This window comes from Phocoena phocoena, chromosome 4 (assembly GCF_963924675.1).
Source record: "Phocoena phocoena chromosome 4, mPhoPho1.1, whole genome shotgun sequence".
In the NCBI taxonomy this organism is placed as follows: Eukaryota; Metazoa; Chordata; class Mammalia; order Artiodactyla; family Phocoenidae; genus Phocoena; species Phocoena phocoena.
Window position 1 is genome coordinate 80,168,937 of NC_089222.1, and position 23,787 is coordinate 80,192,723.

At 38.1% G+C, this 23,787-nt stretch overlaps 1 protein-coding gene and 1 pseudogene across 6 annotated transcripts in view; both read left to right on the top strand.

Annotated features, from left to right (window-relative positions):
- Positions 1-1,207: 1,207 nt before the first annotated feature.
- The window catches only part of GSK3B (glycogen synthase kinase 3 beta), a 196,857-nt gene continuing 174,277 nt past the window's right edge, over positions 1,208-23,787 (top strand). For 3 of the 6 annotated variants that reach the window (XM_065876537.1, XM_065876539.1, XM_065876538.1), the window contains exon 1: positions 1,208-1,720. In XM_065876537.1, coding sequence (XP_065732609.1) covers positions 1,633-1,720 — 88 coding nt within the window. In that variant the 5' untranslated portion in view covers positions 1,208-1,632. The remainder of the gene's footprint in view (positions 1,721-23,787) is intronic. The other 3 variants (XM_065876543.1, XM_065876540.1, XM_065876541.1) reach the window with 1 other exon arrangement.
- LOC136122766 (nuclear cap-binding protein subunit 2-like) lies at positions 22,813-23,456 on the top strand (annotated as a pseudogene).

Genomic DNA, 23,787 nt, shown 5'->3' on the forward strand with positions numbered 1-23,787 from the left:
CTTTATAGATGCCCTCCCTTCGCTCTCAACTTCTCCCCACCTCGTCGAGGGAGGGGACGTCCTGACTGGCCAGACTGTCCTCGGAAGCCCCATTCCTTCACCAATCACCGAGGGAGGTGCACTCCCAGCGGAGTTTCGGCCAATTACAAAGCGGCCACGGCGCCCAGCCGTGCGGTTTCACCAGCGACTCCCGGCTTCACCGTCCTTAACTCTTCAAGCATTTTCCTGAGGGCCGGCGACTCCGATTGGTCACTGTTGCCATTGTCGAATTTCTCCTCCAGCCAGCCACAAGACAAGGCGAACCCACCTTCTTCTCGGTCGGCTATCTTCGGTATTTTCCGTCCTTGGGCGTGAATTTCCAGCGACACTTTCTAATTGGCTCCTCAGGTCGATCGGCTTTTTCCGGGAGGATCTGCAAACAAACGACATCCGTGATTGGTTCCGCTCGGGCTTCGGCTCCCCTACCGAAGGGGGAGGACACTCGGCTCGGCCGGCGATTCCCAGACGCCTGTTACGCGGACGCGGGGGCGCTGGGCGGTGTAAGGCTGGGTGGGGGAGGAAGGAGGCGGAGGACGAGTAGGAGGGGGGAGGGGGAGTGGGGAAAAGCTAGGCGGCTGCGCAGACGGCACTCCTCACACAGAGCTGCCCCCGACCCGGGCGAATGCAGGTTTGTGCTGCCGCTGCCGCTGCCGCCGCCCGGGCCGAGTGACAAAGGAAGGAAGGAAGCGAGGAGGAGCCGGCCCTGCAGCCACTGACAGGGCCCGGGCTGGGGGCAAAGCGCGGACACTTCCTGAGCGGGACCGTGCAGAAGCGAGGGGCGGGAGGGCGGCCGCGCTGGTGCCTTGGACGGGGGAGGGGGCCCCGAGGGACGGAAGCGGTTGCTGGGTTCCCATGTCCCCGGCGTATGGGGAGCAGTCGAGGAGCCGCTGTCTGGGGTCTGAAGGGAGCTGCCTCCGCCACCGCCGCCGCCATGGCCGCTGGATCCAGCCGCCGAGTGCAGCTGCTCCTGGCGCAATGAGGAGGGGAGCCGCCGCCACCGCCCGCCTCTGACTGACTCGCGACTCCGCCGCCTTCCAGTTCGCCGGGCCCCTGCCGTCAGGCCGCCGGATCCCGCCGCTGTCGGAGCCGCAGCGTTTCCCGACGCATCTCCGAGCCACCCCCTCCCTCTCCCTCCCTCCTTCCCATCCCCCTTTCTTTTCAAGCGTGAGACTCGTGATCCTTCCGCCGCTTCCCTTCTTCATTGACTCGGAAAAAAAATCCCCGAGGAAAATATAATATTCAGAGTACTTATTTTCAATCAAGTATCTGCCCCCGTTTCACGTGATATATATTTTTTAGGACCTCCCAACCATATCTCCCCTCCAAGGAAAGTGAGGGGAAAGAACTGTATTTTTTTCCCAGCTCCCGATCATCTATATGTTAAATATCCGTACTGATCTGTCTTCAAGGAGAAATACATCGCTCGCTTTTTTTTATAGCTGTACAAAAGGAGTGAAAAGCCAAGAGGACGAAGTCTTTTTCTTGTGGGAGAACTTAATGCTGCATTTATCATTAACCTAACACCCCAACATAAAACAAAAGGAAGAAGAGGAGGAAGGAAGGAAAAGAAGGTGATTCGGAAAGAGAGTGATCATGTCAGGGCGGCCCAGAACCACCTCCTTTGCGGAGAGCTGCAAGCCAGTGCAGCAGCCTTCAGCTTTTGGCAGCATGAAAGTTAGCAGTGAGTATTGATTTTATTTTACACCCCCTTTCCACCTCACCCTTTAAATAAGAGACTTTAAAATATCAGGATCTTAAAATATGAGACCTTCTGATATAACAGCCGGAGGTAATGGAAAAGGGCAAAAACCTGTCTTCAGCCAAGGATGAGGCAGCTCCCTCTTTTCTCCTCCCATATCCCCTCCCCCGGTCTTATTAACCTTGAATTGAGGGAATATGATTTTTATTTGGATGATTCGATCTGAAACTTAGTTCTTTTCATATAGTTTTCTTGCAGTTGATAGCTTTATCAAGTGGTTGAGTTTTTCCATCTTAGAATAGCGATGGAAGTGTTTACTTGCTCATCCTTTTGAATAAAGCGAAGGACAAGACTAATAAACCATTATGTGCCTTTGTAGAATGTGTCTTTTTTGGAATGAGGGATAGTTTAGTTAGCTCAGGTCTTAGGGGTTACCATAGTTTTGTATACTTAATAGAGGAGCTAAATTGTCACTGTCTCGTAACATTTCTTTCTTGCCTATGTGACTATACAAAGTGTGTGTTCATAACCTAGAGATGAACTTGCTCCGTAACCACATTACGGTTTGGAGGCAATCTTTGATTCTTCCCTTTAGAAGGGACCGATGGGGCTGATTGATATGCAGTAGCAGTAGTATCTCAACATGCATTGTTCTAAATTGGATAAGTGGTATAATATGTTAACTCTTAACCTTTCCATTTTGACATTACCAATCTACCACTATAGAATTAACGTTTAATCAAAAGGTAATTTGGAAGTATGTCCAAGTTTTGATTGGGACTTGTAATGTTGCCAAATGCTAAGTTGAATGTTAATTGTCACTGACTCATCATTAAAGTTCAGTTTTAGGGTTCCATTGCACTCAGTACTTGCCAAATGATCTAGAGTTCAGGGGTTCCTTCTTAAGACTATTTAAAATACTCTTGCATTGGTTTCCTGTTGAATTTAGGTAAGACTATGGAGTTAGAAGAATATGGATTTAGACCTTTCCATCATAGGTTTTGCAGAAGGCTGTGGTCCTGCATATAATAGGGATACTTGGGCTGTGTTCAAGGTTGTTGCTAGACTGTACCGTCTTCCCTGATTTGTGCAGAAAAGTCTATGTTGAGTGTCCAAGTCTATACTAAGTGTCCAATGTTCTAATGTTCTCTGTATGTGGATATGTTTATGTGGTATTTAATGACAGTTTATTTAAACATACTTACAGAATTTGACAAAAATATCTGTATTGTTTCCTTATTCCTCCAGAAAGGGGCATGATGAGGGCAAAGAAAAACTGTTTTGCTGCCTAGAAGGAGAGAATTGAACTGAGATTTTTAAAAAGTATTTGCTGTTATATGAAATTGATTATGTCCTTAAGCAACATAAAATGATCACTCTTATTTGAACTCAGGATTTCAATTTATTTTGGCTTTTGGAACTTGCCTGAAACAGGGTAGTCTAAGGTAATAACTGAATGGGAGATTATTTTTGAGAGTTAAGTCTTTTTTTTTTTTTTTTTTTGGTGACTAGCTAGTTCAGAATGCAGGGTATGTGAAGAGGGAAGCTGATGATGCATCTTTCAGGGAATGGTCAAGCTTTCTAAGCACTTCATGGGGTCATTTGAGAGGAATATTTTTAAATTCCGGGGTAATTTTCTGCTGTGATGAAGCAAATCTTATAATAGCTACTTAAGAGCCTCTTGTGGTACTGGAGTGTTAGGATGTTTTTCATCTTGGTTTAAAAACCACTCGAAATCAATTTTAGGTAATTAATGTATTAGATATATTTCAGAGAGCAAAATAGGATAGCTTATAATAATAAATTTGGGGACTTCTCATTTAGTTTCCAGGATTCTCTTTGAATCCTGTGTGGATGTTGCCTGAGGATGGAGTAACTCTTGCAAAGTGTGCAGGTTAAAATGTTGACTTTTCTGTTACCATGTAGGTCAACCTAACATTTTAAAAGTTGGAGATCAGTGCTAATTATGTGTTTTTGACAACCCTGACTTTAAGGACATTTTGGAAGAAAGGGGAGTAATTAAGCATTTGTTGGAGTGCTAGTGTTCTAAGGGACCCCTGTTCAAATGAGAGATACGTAAGAAATTATAGTCCTTGGCCTGAAAAGCTTGTCAGTTGTTGAGACAGGTTATAGGTCAAAATGTGAAAACAATATCATGATGACTGCAAGATTATAAATGCAAACAGAAGTGCTTCGTTCAGAGGGACAAGAAATGAAGGGATGAGGTAGAGGGCTGGAGAGAGAAGACTTCTGTAGAGGTGTGTTTTTAGACAGGTGTTAAAGGAGGCAGTAACTTGAATTGACAGAGAAGCATAGAGGATTCTAGATGGAAGGAATGGACAGACGCACAGAGGTAGTGATTTTTGTATTTATAAAGCAGGTTAGTAAATCTGAATGAAAGGGGCCTAAATAGGAAAATAAGAGGAGATGGAATTTGAGAAACATGTTAACTGATGGAGGGCAAAGGGGGCCTGTAAGAGTTTGGTTGAGATTCAAGAGAGATTGGTATTTACTGTAGGTTGCTGAACAAAATATTTGAAGACGATCTGGGCAGCTGAGTTGATGGGTTAGTAACAAAACATCAGAGCCATTTTAGGGAGTAGTAGGGTATGTCATGAAGAATGAGAGACTATAAAGTGTGAAAATGAGATGAAAGCACATTTGCGAGACAGCGTGAATGCAGAACTGGCAGGGCTTTGGATTGGATTGAAGGGGAATATTTGGGAAGGAGTCAGGAGTTAAAAATAAATTCTGATGTTACTGGTCTGGAAGATTTGACCACCAAGTTATATTGTTGATTGTAATGGGAAAGTTGAGAAAGTGCTGAGATGAGAGGGTAGTTGAGTTCACTTTTTAAAAATTTAATATACAATAGGTTTTCTTGAAATTCAGAGGCAGCAGTTGGTTACTGGCAATGATATTTAACTTTACAGTCTTGAACTCTTCCTAATTTTTCTGAACCCAAAACTGTCAGATTTATTTTCAGGAGTAGTAAACTAAAGGTTTTTATTTATATGCATTCCATTTAAAGTCCTAAAAAAGAAAATAATTTTTTATGTAGATTCAGAAACCTCACACTTGAAACTTAGTTATAATAACCCGATGGTAATTTATTTGAAAACAATGAAAATATTTTTTGGGCTAAACCATGACATAAAAATTTTAGATATTTTATACAGCCTTTAATTTAATCTTCGGTACATGCTTAAAACTAGTTTTTCATAAATAATGGTTATTCTTAAGTAAACCTTGCATTTAAAATAATGGTAATATGCAGACTCCAGCAGAAATTAAAAGTTGATTTTATAACAAGTATTTTTTGCCTTTTTTTGTTGAGCTAAGTTTAAAACAGTATATTTGAATTTTTTTTTTTGGCTGCGTTGGGTCTTCGTTGCTGCACGTGGGCTCTCTCTAGTTGCGGTGCACGGGCTTCTCATTGAGGAGGCTTCTCTTGTTAGAGAGCTCGGGCTCTAGGTGCTCGGGCTTCAGTAGTTCTGGTGTGTGGGCTCAGTAGTTGTGGCTCGTGGGCTCTAGAGCACAGGCTCAGTAGTTGTGGCGCACGGGCTTAGTTGCTCCACAGCATGGCGGATCTTCCCAGACCAGGGCTCGAACCCGTGTCCCCTACACTGGCAAGCGGATTCTTAACCACTGTGCCACCAGGGAAGTCCCTGAATTTTTTTGTTTTTTTTTACTCGCTATGGTGAACCCATTTTTTTTGTTCTCGTCCATATTCAAGTGTTATTAAATAAATGTAAATAGTTATGTTCTTCTGTAGAATCACATGATATTTTACTCAAAATAGAGAGTGTAAGGGACTGTCTATGGTGACTTTTGGTTAAAATATTATTAATAAATCTTTTTCATAAACTATTAGTGAAAATTTAGCTAGTTGTCTAGCTAAGTCAAGGAGACGTTATTTCCTCATATAAAACTTTTTTAGATCAATTTTTTTTTAGTGAAGTAAATAATTAATAGTAGTTGCATGTTACTGTGTAGTATTTAGTTGTATGGTGACTAAAACCAAAGAGCAGGTGGCAACTTAGAGTTTTTCTATTCCAGAGGGAATTTAATCTCTTTGTGACACATAAAAATCAGGTTATTAGAATGTAACCAATTCCTAGATTATCCATTGTGGAAGAGAGCTCATGTGTGAAACTGAAAACTAGACTTTTATTTTCATTGTTTTCATTCCTTTCCCAACCAGCCCTTTCCAGAGTTGTTAAAAAAACTAGACCTTCATATAAAAATTGCATGCTCTCTTGTTACATGCACCTCTAGAATGCTAATTGTGCAATGACTTTAAGGCACAGGTACTAAGAAAAACTTCAAGGGAACCCAGAGGTTCACAAATCAATTTATGACTGGTTGGGAATTGCATTTAGAAAATGAGGCAACATCTTCTCATTTCACTTGCATAGTTCAGCTGAAAATCAGTATATACTTGTATCCTGTGCTGTCTGCCCCTTGTTTTGGACTTAGGTTGCTGGTGTGAGATACTGTTTTGGAGAAACAGCAAGGCTGGGGAAGCCAGAGTTTCTTAAGTGTCAGCAGCAGATTCTGAGACCAAGGGAGATCTGTTTTTGTGTGTGCATTATGTGTAGAGAAGGCTGTGAAACGTGCATGTGCTGCAGTTCCATACATTTAATAACTCTCATGGGATTGTGGGACAGGGGTGGGATTGGGCAGGCTGTGGGATTGTGGTGTGTCTTGTGATGCTCCACCCTGCAATAGGAGAATGGAGGGGCAGAACATGTGGGTGTGATGGGATTATATGCTGGTACTAACAGAACTAACCTGATTTCCCAGATATTGTTCTACTAAGAACATAATCACCATGAGTAAATGAATTTATTGGAATGTTTAGCATCATTTTCTAGCCTATTTTTGGGGGGGAGGGGTTGGAGGGGATAGTATGGAAAGGGAACCTTGCATGATTGCAAGGATAGAAGCATTTTCATGGTTCACTGGTTTTAAAGTAGAGGTTGCAATCTTTGCTTCTATCTTGGGTTGTACAAACCATCCTTGGTTATATAAATTGTCTTTGACCTTGGTTGAGTGCGATATAGAAATGTATATTTATATGAAGACCTGTGTGAACAAAACAGCAAGGAAAAACTGACAGTTAAAGGAGAGCAATTTGTTTTCCCAAGTTTCCTACCATTAAATTGATAAAATAAAGGGATATTTATTCTATTCTATTTATTATTGAGTTTTTATTCTAGTTTTTTTAAAAAATGAGTTAATATTTAGCACGTGATGGACATTCAGTAAATTATTTCAGTTTATGCTCATGTCTGTAATATACTTGGTCTGAAACAAGATACAAAGACACAACTTTGTAGATTTGGATTCTTAGTTTATGATTTCCTTTCTCACTTTTGCTTATGTTTCGGGGAGAAAAGTGTACTTTCAAAGCGTGTGCAAGTTGAAATTCTGTAAATGATTGAATCTTATATTTTTGTATTGAATAGTTTTCTTAGAAGCATTTTAGTGTGATCATGTTGAGGCAATGATGTTTTGGTTATTTTGAAACTAATTTTGCCAAACCAGGTTTTCCTTTTGTCTCCAGGATACCATGGCCAACAATGGCATGAATATGAACCTTTAACGTGTTCCTTTATTAACATAGTTTGGAGTTGTTAATTTCTTGATTGTCCTTTCAAATCAATTTAATAATGAAAAGTAAACATTCCTGACGAACGAGGCACTATTTTCCTAGAAACTTGTATTTTTAAAATTTTAAACATTTTTTTGGCTGCACCGCGCGGCTTGTGGGATCTGAGTTCCCGGACCAGGGATTGAACCTGGGCCACAGTAGTGAAAGCCCGGAATCCTAACCACTAGGCCACTAGCAAACTCCCATAGAAGCTTGTGTTTTAGATGGTGGTATAATTTAAATGAACTCTTACAGTCCTAGGATTGAATGAGCATGCCCTAATGCCAAAGAGATGGTAGGTAGGCAGGCAAAAATATTGGTAACATTGGTGCAAAGCAGTAACATTAATACTCCATTTTTTCATTACCATTAATTGTATCATGTTGAATTCCTTGGCTTAGGAAGCCAAAAATAAGTAGGTTGCTTTAATAGAAAGGGGCTGTGAATAATAACGTGATTGACTTGTGATATGTCTGTTGAATGTTTATTAAATGCTAATAAGCAATCTGCTAAATTCTTTACATGCAACAGCTCATTTTAATCATTAGCTACTCTACAAAGTAGCTAATACTATTATCCCCACCTTATAGATAGGTAAATGACATTTAGAGAAGTGAAGCCACTTGTCCAAGATTACCTGACTAGAAAAGATTGCTCTGCTAGAATTCAAATACAGGCATTCTGATTCTAGAGCTCTTGCTCTTTATTGTATATTTTATAGAGAATGGATTGCTGTTGCCTTAACACTTGGATTCCAGAGATAAGCTAAAGTGCCTTTTCTTTTAGGATAGTCTTTCATTGATAATTTAGCAGTGACTGTGTAAGACTTTCATGATTGGTACCGTTTTTGAAATTAGTTTCAGGCATGCCTGTTAGCAAATATAGTATTTAATTACTTACAGTTATATTGGAAAAAATTCTCAATTCTTTTAAGATTTCAGGGAAAACTTGTTAAGACAAACATTGAATATGAAAATGTTAGAGCTTATGATGGCACAAAAAGAAAAATAAGTAGTATATGGTATTTTTTGGTTTAATGTTCAGTTGGAGCACTGGTTTTTATTGAAAAGTACTGATTGATCGTAAGTAAATCTGGTGTATTTATATTTCCAGGTAATATTAGAATGTGATTCTACAAATTAGCCTTTTTTTTTTTTTTTTTTTGGCGGTACGCAGGCCTCTCACTGTTGCGGCCTCTCCCGTTGCGGAGCACAGGCTCCGGACGCGCAGGCTCAGTGGCCAGGGCTCACAGGCTCAGTGGCCAGGGCTCACGGGCTCAGCCGCTCCGCGGCATGTGGGATTTTCCCAGACCGGTTCGTGTCCCCTGCATCAGCAGACGGACTCTCAACCACTGCACCACCAGGGAAGCCCCAAATTAGCCATTATTAATAATTATTTCTCTCCATCCCTTCCTATATGTTGTGAAGTATTTTAAGTGTTCTACTCTTTATTTTAATATTTGACAGCAAACTTCATGAAATTTTATTATATGTACACAACCAATTAGTCAAGTATCTATCGAACACTTGTTATGTCTGGAACTGTGAGCCTTCAGGTTGTTGTTGTACTTGTTGTTAAAGAATTAACAGCTATGCATCATGTGCAGTTGGGTTATTTGGAACATCACCTTTTTGGAATTCGTTCGTATTTGACAATCAGGAAGTGAACCAAAAATCCCCACACAAATGGTGCCTACTCTTTCCTCATAGGTTATTTTTTGGCTTTTATTTAGAGTTCTTTTTTTATTCTTTAACACATAGTTCTAAGTCATTCACTTGTCTTTTTTTTTTTTAAAACTGCCAATTAGAAGGGAGTGAATTACACTGATATTAAGCATTACACCTTCTAAAAAGTATAGACAGTTCAGGAAAACAAGCATATTGCGGTTACCTAGTGTAGCCTCACACAACCCCAGGGGAAATCACTCTGATAATTGTTCAAAATTTTGGTCTAGGGAAGGTTAAATTATACTAACTTCACTCTCTCAAAAGGACAGGAGTCAGGAAGGTCTCTTCTGGGTAGCTGGGATTCTCAACTTCTCACTGAATTAAACAGTCTCTAATTTCTTTGTTACCTGAAGTTACCTGTCTGGTTGACCAATTCCAGTTGGCTTTCAGTGATAACGGATGAAGGTACTAAAGTCTTCAGTATGCTAGCCCAGAGTATCGTTTCCAACTCTTTCTTCCATTGCCCATCTATGTATATTACTCAGCAACAGCATTTTATCTGATTTAAGATTTGTTGTCTTATTTTTTCTTCTGTGGTATATATGGAGGTGCTCTTTGGATTTTGACATGCCCATACCTTTGTGGAATGCTTAGAAGGCACTGCATGGAATCATTTAAGCTTTCTTATGAATTATGATTAGCTGTTAGAGAGTCACTTTACCAAATACACTTATGGCCTCTATAATGAGAATTGAAAAGCTGGGTATCTTAATTGTTTACCTGAAGAAAAAGGACAATCATGACAACGTACTTTTTGTTCTCTTTTGGAGGTCTAAGAAATTTTTAGGGGCTTAATTGACTAATATAAGTGAGAAGATGTTTCAGATTTCTTTCTAAGGAAGGCTAACCTATCTTTTAAAAATGTGACTCCCTCTACTTCCCCTTATTCCGTAAAATCAGTTAATTCTTTTAAATTGATTAACCACTTTCTTCATGATCTGTGTGGAAGTTATTGAGTTGAGTCGAGTTGCTAATCCTAGACTTTTGAATTCATAAAGGCAGCACCTGGAGAATTGGAGTGCTGGAGTTATGCCTGGCATCAGACTGACGGTATTGTAGGTGCATTTGCTGTCTTACTGGAATTTCAGAGCTTTCGCACTTTACACATTATTTAAACTCTGAAGGGAAGAGGGAACTTTGAGTTGGTAGGGTTTCAATAATAATAATAAATTATATGTATATATGTGTATCATATTTACGTAATGGATAGTAACAATCACAATAATAATATAAATTGGATGCTGTATGATAGACAATTCCATGTTTGTCTTATTTACATATTTTGCTTTTAAAAATGGAATTTATTCACATGATTCAAAATTTAAAAGTACTCAGTGATGTCTTCCTCCTCCTCCTGCTCTGTAACTACCAGCCCTCTTTCCTGGAGACAGTCAGCATTCCAATTTCTTAAGTATCCTTCCATAGATATTCTGAATCTTTACAGGTTATTTCTGCTATGAAATAACATTTTGTGTATGCAGACCTGAATTAACACTGGCTTTAGCATAAGAGTGTTAGAATTAAAACAACATTTAAATCAGTTATTCTAGAAAATTGCTATTGTTTTTCATCCTAGTAGATTACTAAACCCTTATTTTTTGAATATGAGTTGGATGGGGAGTAAATACAAAGATGAGAGTGCTTCTCTTGGTAATAAGAGGTAAAATGATAACAGGCATAACCGATGAACGCTTAGTGGCACATTTAAAATATTTGCCACTCTTTGTGTATTTGAGAAATGATCTATAAGGTCAAGTAGATATCATGTGTGTTCTTGCTGGAAATAGCTGTTTATTTCATTGTAAAGAAAAAGATAATTGATATTTTCCTTTAACTTTGCATTTTTTGAACATCTTAGATGAGAAAACCTGTTCTCTTGAGAGATCAGAGGCGCAGAGTGCGTCAATGTCAATGAAGCCTGTGCCTTTTACCTCTTTAAGAGCGCATGGTTTCATTCTGCTCCTAAACCAAGCATTCCTTAGTCTTAAAAAATTAAAAAAAATTTTTTTTATTAAGTAATACACTATTGTATGATTTAAAGAAATCAAATAGTGCAGAAAGTCTTAATATCGAAGCGTAACTCCTCTCCCTCATTTCTGTTTCTCAGAGGCAACCTTAACTATGACAGCTATTTCCTCTAGTAGTTTTATCATAATTTTAATTAGTGTACTATTTGTCTATGTCTTAAAATTATTTTTAGGTATTATTTATAGTCATCACCATCTCCCTTTTACTATCTTACTAATGCAATTATACCACCATTTTTAGTTAAATATTTATTAAATTATTATTCAGATGATCAGTACTCAATATCTAGACATTAAGGTGAATAGTGTACAATGATTACACTTCCTTTTAAAAACTGCATTATTGAGATATAATTCACATACCATAAAATTCATTAATTTAAGGTGTACAGTTCAGTGGTTTCCAGTACTCACAGAGTGATGCAACCATCACCACAATCTAATTTTAGAACATTTTTAATCACCCCAAAAAGAAACCCTGTATCCATTAGTAGTCATTCCTCATATTTCCCTTCCTTCCAGCTCCAGGCAACCACTAATCTACTCTCTGTCTCTATGGATTTGCCTATGCTTGACATTTCATATAAATGAAATCATAAAATATGTGGCCTTTTGTGACTGGCTTCTTTCACTTCATATAATGTCTTCTAGGTTCATCTATGTTGTAGCATTTATCAGTACTTCATTACTTTTTATTGCTGAATAATATTCCATTGTATGGAAATGCCACCATTTGTTTACCCGTTCATCAGTCAGTGGACACTTGGATAGTTTCTACTTTTTGGCGATTGTGAATTATGCTGATATGAACATTTGTGAACAAGTTTTTGTGTGGACATATATTTTCAGATCTTTTGGGTGTATACTTAGGAGTGGAATTGCTAGGTCATATGGTAACTGTTTAATATTTTAAAGAATTACCAAACTTTCTGAAGTGGCGATCACATTTCCTTTGCTTTCAACTTTTTTTTACACTTTTTTGTTGCCGTTTTCTTTTTCTTGCACAGCTTGCAATGATCACAGTCTTCATTTTTTTCCCCTCAAATTTTATTAAGCATTCTCTGGATTCTGCCATACCCTCCATTCTTTTCCTGGAGTGCTGTCCTACTGGGATCTGGCCTGGTTGTTCTCCAGGCCTCTGCTGTACAGCTGTCATCCTCTAACTTCTTTCACTGCTCTTTAGGGTCCACTGTCCTATTTCTTGGATCCCATCTCTTTGCATCCCTGAGTAGTTCTTATCTAACATAGTCTCATGACATCAGCTAGCAGTGCCTGGAGTATTAACTGTTTGGTAAATGTATCTGGAAAAGTTCTTAGTTGGTTGTTTTTTCCACATTTGCTCCAAAAGGGTAGTTAAGAAGCTGACACACTTTTTTGGCAGGTGTCTCACCTTTTCAGTATCTAGACACTGAGGCAAGATGTTTGGAAGGTTACTTAGTATCATTGTGATCAAGTGATTACCATGCCAATCTGAAGCAGGTACAGAAATCTGAACAATATAAATGTTAAGTAGTTGTTTAAACCAGACCTAGTCAATAGAAATATAATGGAAGCCACAAATGTGAGTCACATATGTAATTTAAAATTTTCTAGGAGCCACATTAAAAAGAGTAAAAAGACAGGTGAACTTAATCTTAAGAATATATTTTATTTAAAGCAGTGTATCCAAAATATTATGTCAACATGTAATGAATATAAAATTTACTAATGATAAATTTTGCCACCTTTTTTGAGTACCAAGTCTTCACAACCTAGTGGGTATTTCACTCTTAATAGCACATACTAATTTGCAGTAGCCATATTTTAAGCGCTTAATAGCCACATGTTGAGCAGTACAGGTTTAGAATTTTCCAGAATTACGTTACTGTGTAATATTGTTGTTAATCTGCCTAATCATATATATATATATAAAATATATAAAATATATATATGTATTCTAAAGGAACAGATAAGGTGTATGTAGTTTAAAAACGCTTCATTGATTTGTCTCTTTGTTTTTAGTCATGTCTTCAGTTTATTTTGAAATTTACACCACATTAAAGGAGGTTGAGAGATTTATGTTCTTCAGAAAGGTCCTTGGTGTAGGAGGTAATGATTTTTTCCCCATATTTTAGCACACTTCAAAAGTATATTAAAATTCTTATTGGTATACTTGTTAGATGTTGTTATTGCCATGATTGTCTTGGTCCCAATGAGATCTTATTAGTCTAAATATTATTTGTCATACATTCTCTCCCCTTGCTGTTTCAAAGACCCACCCAGCTTTCAGAGTCTCATATGCCACCTCAGCTACTTAGTCTTCCTGGCCCTTTACTCCAAGGCATGAAAGGCACTTGCATGTAACTCCTATAGCACAGTTACTCTTCTTATGTGCTGCCTTGTATTCTAGTTAACTTGTTTTGTCTCTTTCTAGGTGATTATAAATTCGAATATGACAAAAATGGTATTTTACTCACCTTTATGTTTCCTGCAGTGTGGAGCACAGTGCTTTCTATAGTGGGTTACTTAATACATATTTGAGTTGAAAGCAATTTATCATGGTAGTTACATGTATACTATACATGATAGTATTAGAGTTTCCAGGTCATCAAACTGTCACTGATGTTTCTAAAAACATTTAAGTTTTGATACAAGAAATTAATTTATAAAGTTAAACCTGGGTTTTTGTTTAAACATAAAGGAACAATAGTAGGGAAAGGAAAGAGACACAGAGATATAGACACTTGTGTTATACTGTGTGCTTAGCACAGAGGGGTGTGAACTCTGGATGGATAGCTGAATGAAAGAACTCAGGTGCTAGGTTGCACTGGTTGGTAAGCACAATACCTTTGAAACATTGAGCCTGTCCAGCTAGTACAATACCCCCAAGCCTTCTAGGAGTTTATTTGGAGAGGGTGAGGGTAGAAGAGAGATTTAGAATAATGAAAAGTGATAAATCAGTTTCCTTATTTTTACCAGGTAGCTTATTCTGCAAGAGACAAAATAAACAGACTATTTAAATATGAACAGGCCCTTTCACCATGGATGTACTTAGACATATAATTGTATTGTGGGGATTTATGAAAACTTTAATTTTTACAGGGCCTTTTTTTGTGTCTCTCGGATAGTTTGTCTGATATACTAGTGTATATTCGTATATCAATTCAAGAGCTTTCCCAGAGAAAGTAAGAAATATTAATAAGCAATAAGGATTCTCTTCACTAAATAATCCAACTTCTTAAATAGCTATAAAATTTGGCCGTCTGTATTGGGTTTTGAGAAATCATGATGTCAGGATAATAATTTGGTTTTTACTGATCAACATTGTATCTGCTTCTTTAACTAATTGTATACATTGTGAGATGTTTGGCTGACCTAGGGCATGATTCTTAGAAGAGATTTATTTTCTCTGTAAGTAGCAAATGCTTGCTGTGCCATTGAAACCTAAGAGGAGTTACTAAAGGACAAAGCATAATTCTATTTAAATTCAGTTGAACATCAGGGATAACCTTTATTGAGAGAGTTTTGAGACTTTACAGTATACATTTACCTCCTGTCAATTTATAGAAAGTTAAAGAATGGCTGTGCACTTTCAAAGGATAGAGGAAATGTTCTAGTATTTTATTTCTGCTATAGTGGAGAATGAGTACTTAGTAAGAAACAAAGGATCTGTGTGTCATGACTTCTAACGTAGGAGCAAGTGGGCCAGTTTCTGGGATCCTTAGAAAAGAAAGATCCCCAGAGGCAGAAGATTCTCTGACTCCATTGTCTTGTATATGGCATCAATATAAATTGTACAGCTTGTCAACTATCATTATTAATTTAAGAATAAAACATTGTTTAAAAATGTAGCTTTACTTTATGTCCCAATTAACAACAACAACATATTTTTTCTTCATATATATACCTGGGAAAGCCTATGTACTTTCTAAAGTTTAGGGAAGAGGTAAGAAATGCTGTTGACCATAGGAGTGAGGGTTGGGGAAAAAGTTAATTAGAAAAAAGATTGTGGTTATTATGATGAGTATTGAGTTTCCCTAGATGCTATGATGGTAGTCCATACCTTAGAACTAGAATAATTCAGATGTAGCTACTGTTTGAGTGTTTACTGTGCGCTAAGGACTGATATTTCATATAACTTTCATAATGCTTTGAGGCAATATTCTCCCCATTTAAAGGATAATGGAGTTAAAAATATTTTAATTGATATATTCAGGATCTCTCAACTAGAAGGGAATAAGCCCAGCATGTTGAACTCAGGCCGCCAGACTTTAAATAAAAGACAAAAGATTTTCAGTACTTAGTATGTCGTTGCACTGTACTAAGTAATTTATTTCTGTCTTATTTAATCTTTACCACAATCTGGTAAGGCAAATACAATTTACAGGTGAGGAAACTGAGGCTTAGAGAGCCTTACACAGCCAGAAAATTTTGTAGCCATACTTCAAATTTGTTCTTTTAACTGCTGCACTATGTAACCTTTATAATTTGGAAAGAAAATAGGAAGATTCTGGGAAGTTGGTTGAACTAAGGTTTCTTAGGGTTAGGGCTTTGGAACTTTTACTTTTTATTAATGTTGCTTACCAAGAAGAAAGTAAATTGTCAGCCATATACAAGTAAAGTTAAATTGTTTTATCCTTTTGAAGTAAAAATTTTAAGAGCAAATACCTTGCTTTAAAATTAATGCAGCCTGTCTATGAAATAGTGGCTATAAGAAATGGGTAACAAATATAGTTGAAATCCATATTGCAAAGTCAGTTATGAGCCAGATCCCATTATCATTGAGGAAATTGAGGCTTAGAGAGGTTGGGTAACTTTTGCCAAGGTTTCAGAACCAGCAGATGGCAGAGCTTGGATTCCAACCAAGGTAATTTAATCTAGAGCTCTTTTCTTAACTACTTTACTGTCCTAAGAGAATGTGAATGATGTGCAAAAATGGAGCCTTGCTACCTCTGGTAACTTGAAGACACTGATTTTGAGTTTGACACATCATAGCTTGACTCAAGGCAAGCGTTAGACTTTACCCACCTGCTTCCATCCTTATTGTTTCCTGAGATCACTAGTCTCAATAATTTTTAAAAAAGTAATTAATTAACTTATTTATTTGGCTGCATCAGGTCTTAGTTGTGGCATGTGGGATCTAGTTCCCTGACCAGGGATTGAACCCAGGCCCCCTGTATTGGGAGGGTGGAGTCTTAGCCACTGGACCACCTAGGAAGTCCCTCAATAATTTTTGTTGTTGCTTTGCATTTTTGTTGCACATGAAGATCCTCTGTATCTAGTTGTTGCTTAATAAATGTTGAATGTTGAAAAATAAATCAGAAATTTAAAGCAGTGAATCTTGAGCATAGAGACCAACTTTTAATACATCAGTTCATAATCATGTTTTTCTCTCTAAGTAGTATTTTTGTAGCTTTTGAGGGTAAATATTTATTTAAAAGGTTGGTTTATAGTTTTCATGACTTGGAGTAAATTTTCTGTGCTTCTGAGGAACTTTTCTTAGTTGATAAGTGTTTTAAGTGTCAGATTATAATAAAATCCTGTGATGATACAAAATTCAGATGCAGTATAATTGGCTCCCATTCTTTGTACTGCCTTTTTCTCTACAGGTGAGGCCAGATACACATTATGTTTGTAGTGATTTAGTTTATTTTATGTCCTACAGTTTTGGTAAATGAAAACTGATATGTGAACTTTTTATTCCCTGTCTCCTCTACTCTGTAACTAGAAGAGTAGTAGAAAAATACTGTTTTCTGTTAACATTGCAGTAACAAGCCCTGTTAGATTTTTCAGACCACACTTATAAGAGGACATCTGGGTTTTAATGTATAATAGTTTATAAATGGAGCATTCATATATCCACAAGGCACTTACTTGCCAGCTCAGCTATCCAGAATGCAGGCAGGAACTAGATAGTGGATAAAAATGAACACTGAGAGCCAAAAGAGCTATCATCTGAAGCAAAGTGTCATTTTGTTTTTTAACCTATGTAAAATCCTTTGGTCAGCATTTCCTACACTAGTTACTTTAAGCAGTGTTATGCTGTAATAATATTCTGTGGCTAAAGAAGTTTAGGAAATGCTGCTTATAGGATCCCTCTAAGGGTTGGTGTTCGTTGGATCACACTTTGGAGTCCTTGCCTTAGGTATCTGGGTCTTGCTTTTATTTTAGAAGAGAAGGGAGGGGAACCAACGTTTAAAGAGCATTACTGTACAGGACCTAGGTGATATCTCCATTTTACAGGCAAGGAACCTGAGGCCCTTCTGGAGGATAAAGAACACAAAACTAGCAACAGGGCAAAACTGGGAATGGATCCCTAATCTCTCTGACTCCTAAATCTTTGCTCTTTTGACTTTATTGTGCTACTATATAATTGTAATGAACTGCCCATTTGGGTTTTACACTTTAGAAACAGCAATTTAGCAATAATACTAGGAAAGAGATTAAGCTGCCCTACTTAGGGAAGAAGGAAAGGATAAATTTACTTACCTGACACATGGCCTGTGTCCTTTGCTTTGCATGGATGAATTCCATGCTCCAGAGGGGAAGGTTTCAAAGAATACTGTGTAAATTAAAGTGCTTTTAGAGTGAGATTTGATAGTATGTTTTGTTATGTATAGCTTTATGTCCATTTTTGACATTATAAGGCCAGAACCCCCTCTTTGATCAGGTATAGTGGGCTTAGACAAGTTACAAACTTTTTATAGCTTCATTTTCCTCATCTGGACGTGGTGATAATAATACCTACTTTTCTGGGTGATTGTGATGCTTAAAGGAGGTAATTATGCATGTAAGGTGTCTGGCACAGAGTAACCTTAGCTGCTGTTATTATTATTAGTAATAAAAGTAATTAAGGCTTAGGTGTAGATTGTTACCTCTCTGTTTCCTGTTTTTTTGTTTTGTTTTGTTTCTTAATGGGCATGTGTAGGGTGGTCATAAGGAGAGCCTCCAAATCTTTTTTTAAACTTACTTGAGGAAAAATCATCACCATTTGCCTTACTAAATTACAGCCATAGCTCTCACCTTACTGTGCTTCGCTTTATTGCACTTTGCAGATACCACATTTTTTACAGACTGAAGGTTTGTGGCAACCCTGTGTTGTCAGATGGTGGTTAGCATTTTTAGCAATAAAGTATTTTTTAGTTAAGGTGTATACATTTTTTTTTTGTAGATATAATGCTGTTGCATGCTTAGTAGACTACAGTGTAGTGTAAACATAAGTTTTATGTGTGCTGGGAAACCAGAAAACTTGTGTGGCTCACTTTATTGTGATACTCACTTTATTGTGATGGTCTGGAACCGAACCTGCAATATCTCCGAGGTATGCCTAGAATGAAAGTCCTATCTTGGGTATATTTTATAGGGCATTAAGAAAGTTACGGTTGCTGTTAGGCATCTGGCACTTTTTCAGTGAGTACTATTTGTAATCAGCAGATGTTGGCCTAGTGCCCATAAAGTTCTTGTTTGTTTTTAATGTGAGATGTGTATTTTGAGTAGATCTAATGTCTGTGTAGTCAATTTTTTTTTTTTTTTTTTTTTTGCGGTACACGGGCCTCTCACCGCTGTGGCCTCTTCCGTTGTGGAGGATACGCATGCTCAGCAGCCATGGCTCACGGGCCCAGCTGCTTCGCAGCATGTGGGATCCTCCCGGACCGGGACACGAACCCGAGTCCCCTGCATCGGCAGGCGGACTCTCAACCACTGCGCCACCAGGGAAGCCTGTGTGTAGTCAATATTTTTAAAAAATTTTAATTTATTTTTGGCTGCATTGGGTCTTCATTGCATGTGGGCTTTTCTCTAGTTGCGGTGAGCGGGGGCTACTTTTTGTTGCGGTGTGTGGGCTTCTCATTGTCATGGCTTCTCTTGTTGTGCAGCACAGGCTCTAGGCGCCTGGGCTTCAGTAGTTGTGGCACACGGGCTCAGTAGTTGTGGCTCTTGGGCTCTAGAGCACAGGCTCAGTAGCTGTGGCACACGGACTTAGTTGCTCCGCGGCATGTGGGATCTTCCTGGACCAGGGCTCGAACCCGTGTCTCTTGCATTGGCAGGCAGATTCTTAACCACTGCGCCACCAGGGAAGTCCCTAGTCAGTCTTTTTATACTGCATATTTTTCTCCTGAAAACTGTTTTCAGGCTAGTGTATGCAGTGACAGTTTGGTTTGTATTTGACCATTAGTTATTAAATGTTTAACTATGGTGGGCAAACCAGATTACTATGGAATGTGAAGATTTTTTTCTCCCAACTTGAATGTCTATAGTCTTGCTCAGTAGAGTTAAATAGTCTGAGGTGCCCTCTGAAAATTTGGAAAGCATGTTTAGAGCCTTTCAAAACCAGTTAATAAGACTATTAACTGTGGATTGAGTTAAGCAGAGTATGGTATTTTTCTTCCTTCAGTTTTTATGCCTCTTCAGTTCTGAGGAAGTGGGGGAGAGAGCCGCCCCACCACCCCCCAAAAATTTTTTTTTCTTTTCCTAAATTTTTATTTCCTGCTTTGAAATAGCCAAGATCTTTGGGGGCTCTAAGAACACCAGTTTTCACAGCTTGAGGCAGAGTGATTTTCATGGGAAACATTTTCTTATAAAATAAAATACTCTTTGTCCTTGTCAGGACATTTTTAAAGGAACAGCTAGTAGCAGTACCTCACTACCTTGTCACTAACTAGGATGAAGGAAGAGAAGAATGAGTCACAGTTTCATTCTTTCTCCTATTCTGCTTCTCTTCTCCTTTTCCCTTTCCACTTAGCTCTTTATTGGCACTGAAAAAGTTTGCCAACCCTGATCTAGATCACTCTATCTGATGGTGGTGATATTTTTTTATTCCTTCTGTTTTATTTGCTGGAGCTCTTCTATAAAAAAGAACTTCTTTACTTCAATCAATTGTATGATTATTCTGAGGAACAGTAGAATAAATGCCTGATTCTTTTCCTAGTATTTGATAGAGGTGGCCAGTGAGGTTTTTGTTTGTTTGTTTTGTTTTCTTTAAGAATCAATATGAACCCCAGGTTTTGGATATGTTTGTTATAATCCATTGTAGTTATTCTTTTTAATTCTCAAATTGTCTCATCTTTAGCTAGTGGGAGCCCCTTCATGTTGGCTCCTGTATTCCTCGAGAAAACCTCAATAATCTTTGGTAACCCTGTTTTCCAGTATAAAAAGATATTCCAGGCTCATCTTGTACATCACCTGTCTCAGATCTAGAACCAGTTATTTCTCTAAGGGGTTTTGATTCCTTTTAGTGTAAGATTATGTTTAAAGACCATCATATGAGTCTTTGTTGCTATGGTTGTGTTGTTTGTAGGCCCTTTTATTGGACAGTGCTAGGGGGTGTGGTGTGTGTGTGTGTGTGTGATTTTTTTTTTCTGGTAAAATAAGCAATGTAAAATTGACCATTTCCATTTTAAAGTATACAATTCAGTGACATTAAGTACATTCACAGTATTGTTTATTGATCACCACTGTCTAGTTCCTGAACTTTTTCATACTCCAAAAGGAAACCCTGTATTCATTAAGTGGTCACTCTGCATTCTTACCTCTCCCCAGACCCTGGCACTAATCTGCTTTCTGACTATGGATTTGCTTGTTCTGGATGGTTCATAAGTAGAATCATACAACATGTGGTCTTTGTGTCTGGCCTCTTTCACTCAGCATAGGTGTTTTCAAGGTTCATCCATGTTGTAGCATGTATCAGTACTTCATTCTTTCTTATGGCTGAATAACATTCCATTGTATGGATATACCACATTTTGTTTATTCAGTTGATGGATGTTTGGGTTGTTTCCAGATTTTGGCTATTGTGAATAGTGCTGGGGTAAATGTGTACAAATTTTTTTTGAACACTTGTCAGTTTTCTTGGGTGTTTACTGAGGAGCTGCCAGTTTTCCACAGTGGGTGCCTCATTTTATATTTCCACCAGCAGTGTATGAGGGTTCTAATTTTTCCACATCTTCTTTTACACTTGTTATTTTCCATGTTTTGATAATGGCCATCCTAGTTGGTATGAAGTGGTATCTCATTGTGATTTTGATTTGCATTTCCCTAATGACTAATGATGTTGAGCATCTTTTGATGGGCTTGTTGGCCATATGTATATCTTCTTTGGAGAAATGTCTATTCAACTCCTTTTCCCATTTTTTCTTTTTGTTGTTGGGTTGTAAGGCTTCCTTGTATATTCTGGATACTAGACCCTTACCAGATACATGATTTGAAAATACATTCTGCTGTTATGTGGGTAATCTTTTCACTCTCTTGACAGTGTACTTAGATGCACAGAAGTTTTAAATTTTGATGAAGTTGAATGTACCTGCTTCTTTCCTTCTCGTGCTTTTGGTGTCATATCTGAAAAAGTATTCCCAAACCCAAAATCATGATTTACCCATGTGTTTTCTTCTAAGGATTTTATACTTTATCTCTTATATTTAGGTCCCCGAACCATTTTTGAGTTAATTTTTATATATGGTGTGAAGTAAGGGTCCAGTTGTCCAAGTTCGATGTGTTGAAGAGCCTGTTCTTTTCCCGTTGAAGTGTCTTGGCACCCTTGTTGATTATCAGTTGAGTATATAGATGCATGGGTTTATTTGTGGGCTCTCAGATCTGTATTTCTGTCTTTATGTCAGTACTACACTGTCTTGATTACTCTAGCTTTGTGGTAAGTTTTGATACTGGGAAGTTTAGGTAGTCTAACTTAGTTTTTTTTTTTTTTTTTTTGCGGTATGCGGGCCTCTCACTGTTGTGGCCTCTCCCGTTGCAGAGCACAGGCTCTGGACGTGCAGGCTCAGCGGCCATGGCTCACGGGCCCAGCCGCTCCACGGCATGTGGGATCTTCCCGGACCGGGGCATGAACCCGAGTCCCGTGCATCAGCAGGCGGACTCTCAACCACTGCACCACCAGGGAAGTCCTAACTTAGTTTTTTAAAAAGATTATTTTGGCTATTCAGAATCCTTTTCGATTTCATTTGAATTTTAGAATCTTCTGTAGATTGCTTTGGGTAGTATTGATATTTTAATATTAAGTCTTCTGATCTATGAACATGGCATGTCTTTCCATTTATTTAAGTATTCTTTAAGTAACTTTTGTAGTTTTCAAGTCTTGTACCTCCTTGGTTAATTTACTCATAAGTGGTGTTTTATGCTATTAAATTGAAATTTTTAATGCTGTTGTAAACTGAACTGTTTCTTAATATTCTTTTCAGAGTGTTCATTTGCTTAGTGTATAAAAATATGCATGATTTTTGTGTTGATCTTATATTCTGCAACTTTGCTTAGTCTGTTGTATGATTATTTAAATGTGAAAATACACCAACAACACTGTAAAGTAGCTATACTCCAATAAAAATTTTAAAAATAAATAAATAAAAAGTTTTAAAAGTAAAAAAAAAAGAAAATAAAATACACCATGAGTTCACACTAATATTTCTAAGTCTGATTTTGTTTCCAGTTTAAGGGTTTAGGATTATAAGATTTTCCCTTTAACTTTTTTAAGATTTATATTTATAGCTCTTCTTTTACGCTGAACGTCTTGGAGAGTAATGAATTACTTGCCATGTTACTTATATATACATATGTGTATTAGTATTATTATTTTGATCTTATTTTAGAAAATGGTTGCTGAAAACAATTGCCAGTTCTGCCACCACTGGGGTGGCTTCGTTATTCTCACAGTGGCGGAGTCCTCGGTCACTTCTCTGCACTATGTCAGGTGGCCTCCTGAAGGTGCTGTGCAGCGACTCCTACGTCGAGCTGAGCCAGTACTGGGACCAGCACTTCTGGGTCTCATTACTTTAGAAAGTTCCACATCATAACCATCATGAATTTCAAGCATCCTGCAAGATTCAAACAGTGAACGGATTCAACTTTTGCTGTTGTTTATCTCTGCAGTCTAAAGCCTATAGCTTCATTTAGGTAGTAGTAAGATACTGTCTTGTAGGATTTCTACAGTGTTTCCTGAGTGGGTGACAATGAACAGGAAAAATTACTGAAGAAAAGCTGTACATTGTATGTTGGAAATCTTTCCTCTTACATAACTGAAGAACAAATCTATGAACTCTTAAGCAGAAGTGGTGACATAAAGAAAATCATCATGGGCCTGGATAAAAATAAAGAAAACAGGGTTCTGCTTTGTGGAATACTATTCAAGACCAGATGCAGAAAATGCCACGCGGTACATAAATGGAACTTGTCCAGATGACCGGATCATTCGCACAGACTGGGGCGCAGGCTTTAAGGAGGGCAGGCAGTATGGCCGTGGGTGTTCGGGGGGCCAGGTATGAGATGAGTATCGTCAGGACTACGATGCTGGGAGAGGAGGCTATGGAAAACTGGCCCAAAACCAGTGAGTGGTGAGAGCCCCAACATGAAAAACTCACTCCTTTGGCCTGTTTTTGTTTTTTTTTTTTGTTTTTTTTTTTTTTTTTTTGGCCTGTTGAATTTGACTTGCGTTACCCAAGGTCAGCGAACCTGCCCATTTTTACCAAGCTTTAATCAATGTCTCTACTGAGCTGGAAGCCTCTTCATGGTTTTCCACTTAAAAATTATTAAAGGACATAATCCAAAAGAATGCCTTTAATTCTATAGTCTTAGCATCTTGGTCGTGTGTCAGATTACCAGAATGATTTCAGTTACCAGGTCAAAAATTGTGTTCCTTAGCAACAGACGTATAATGTTGAT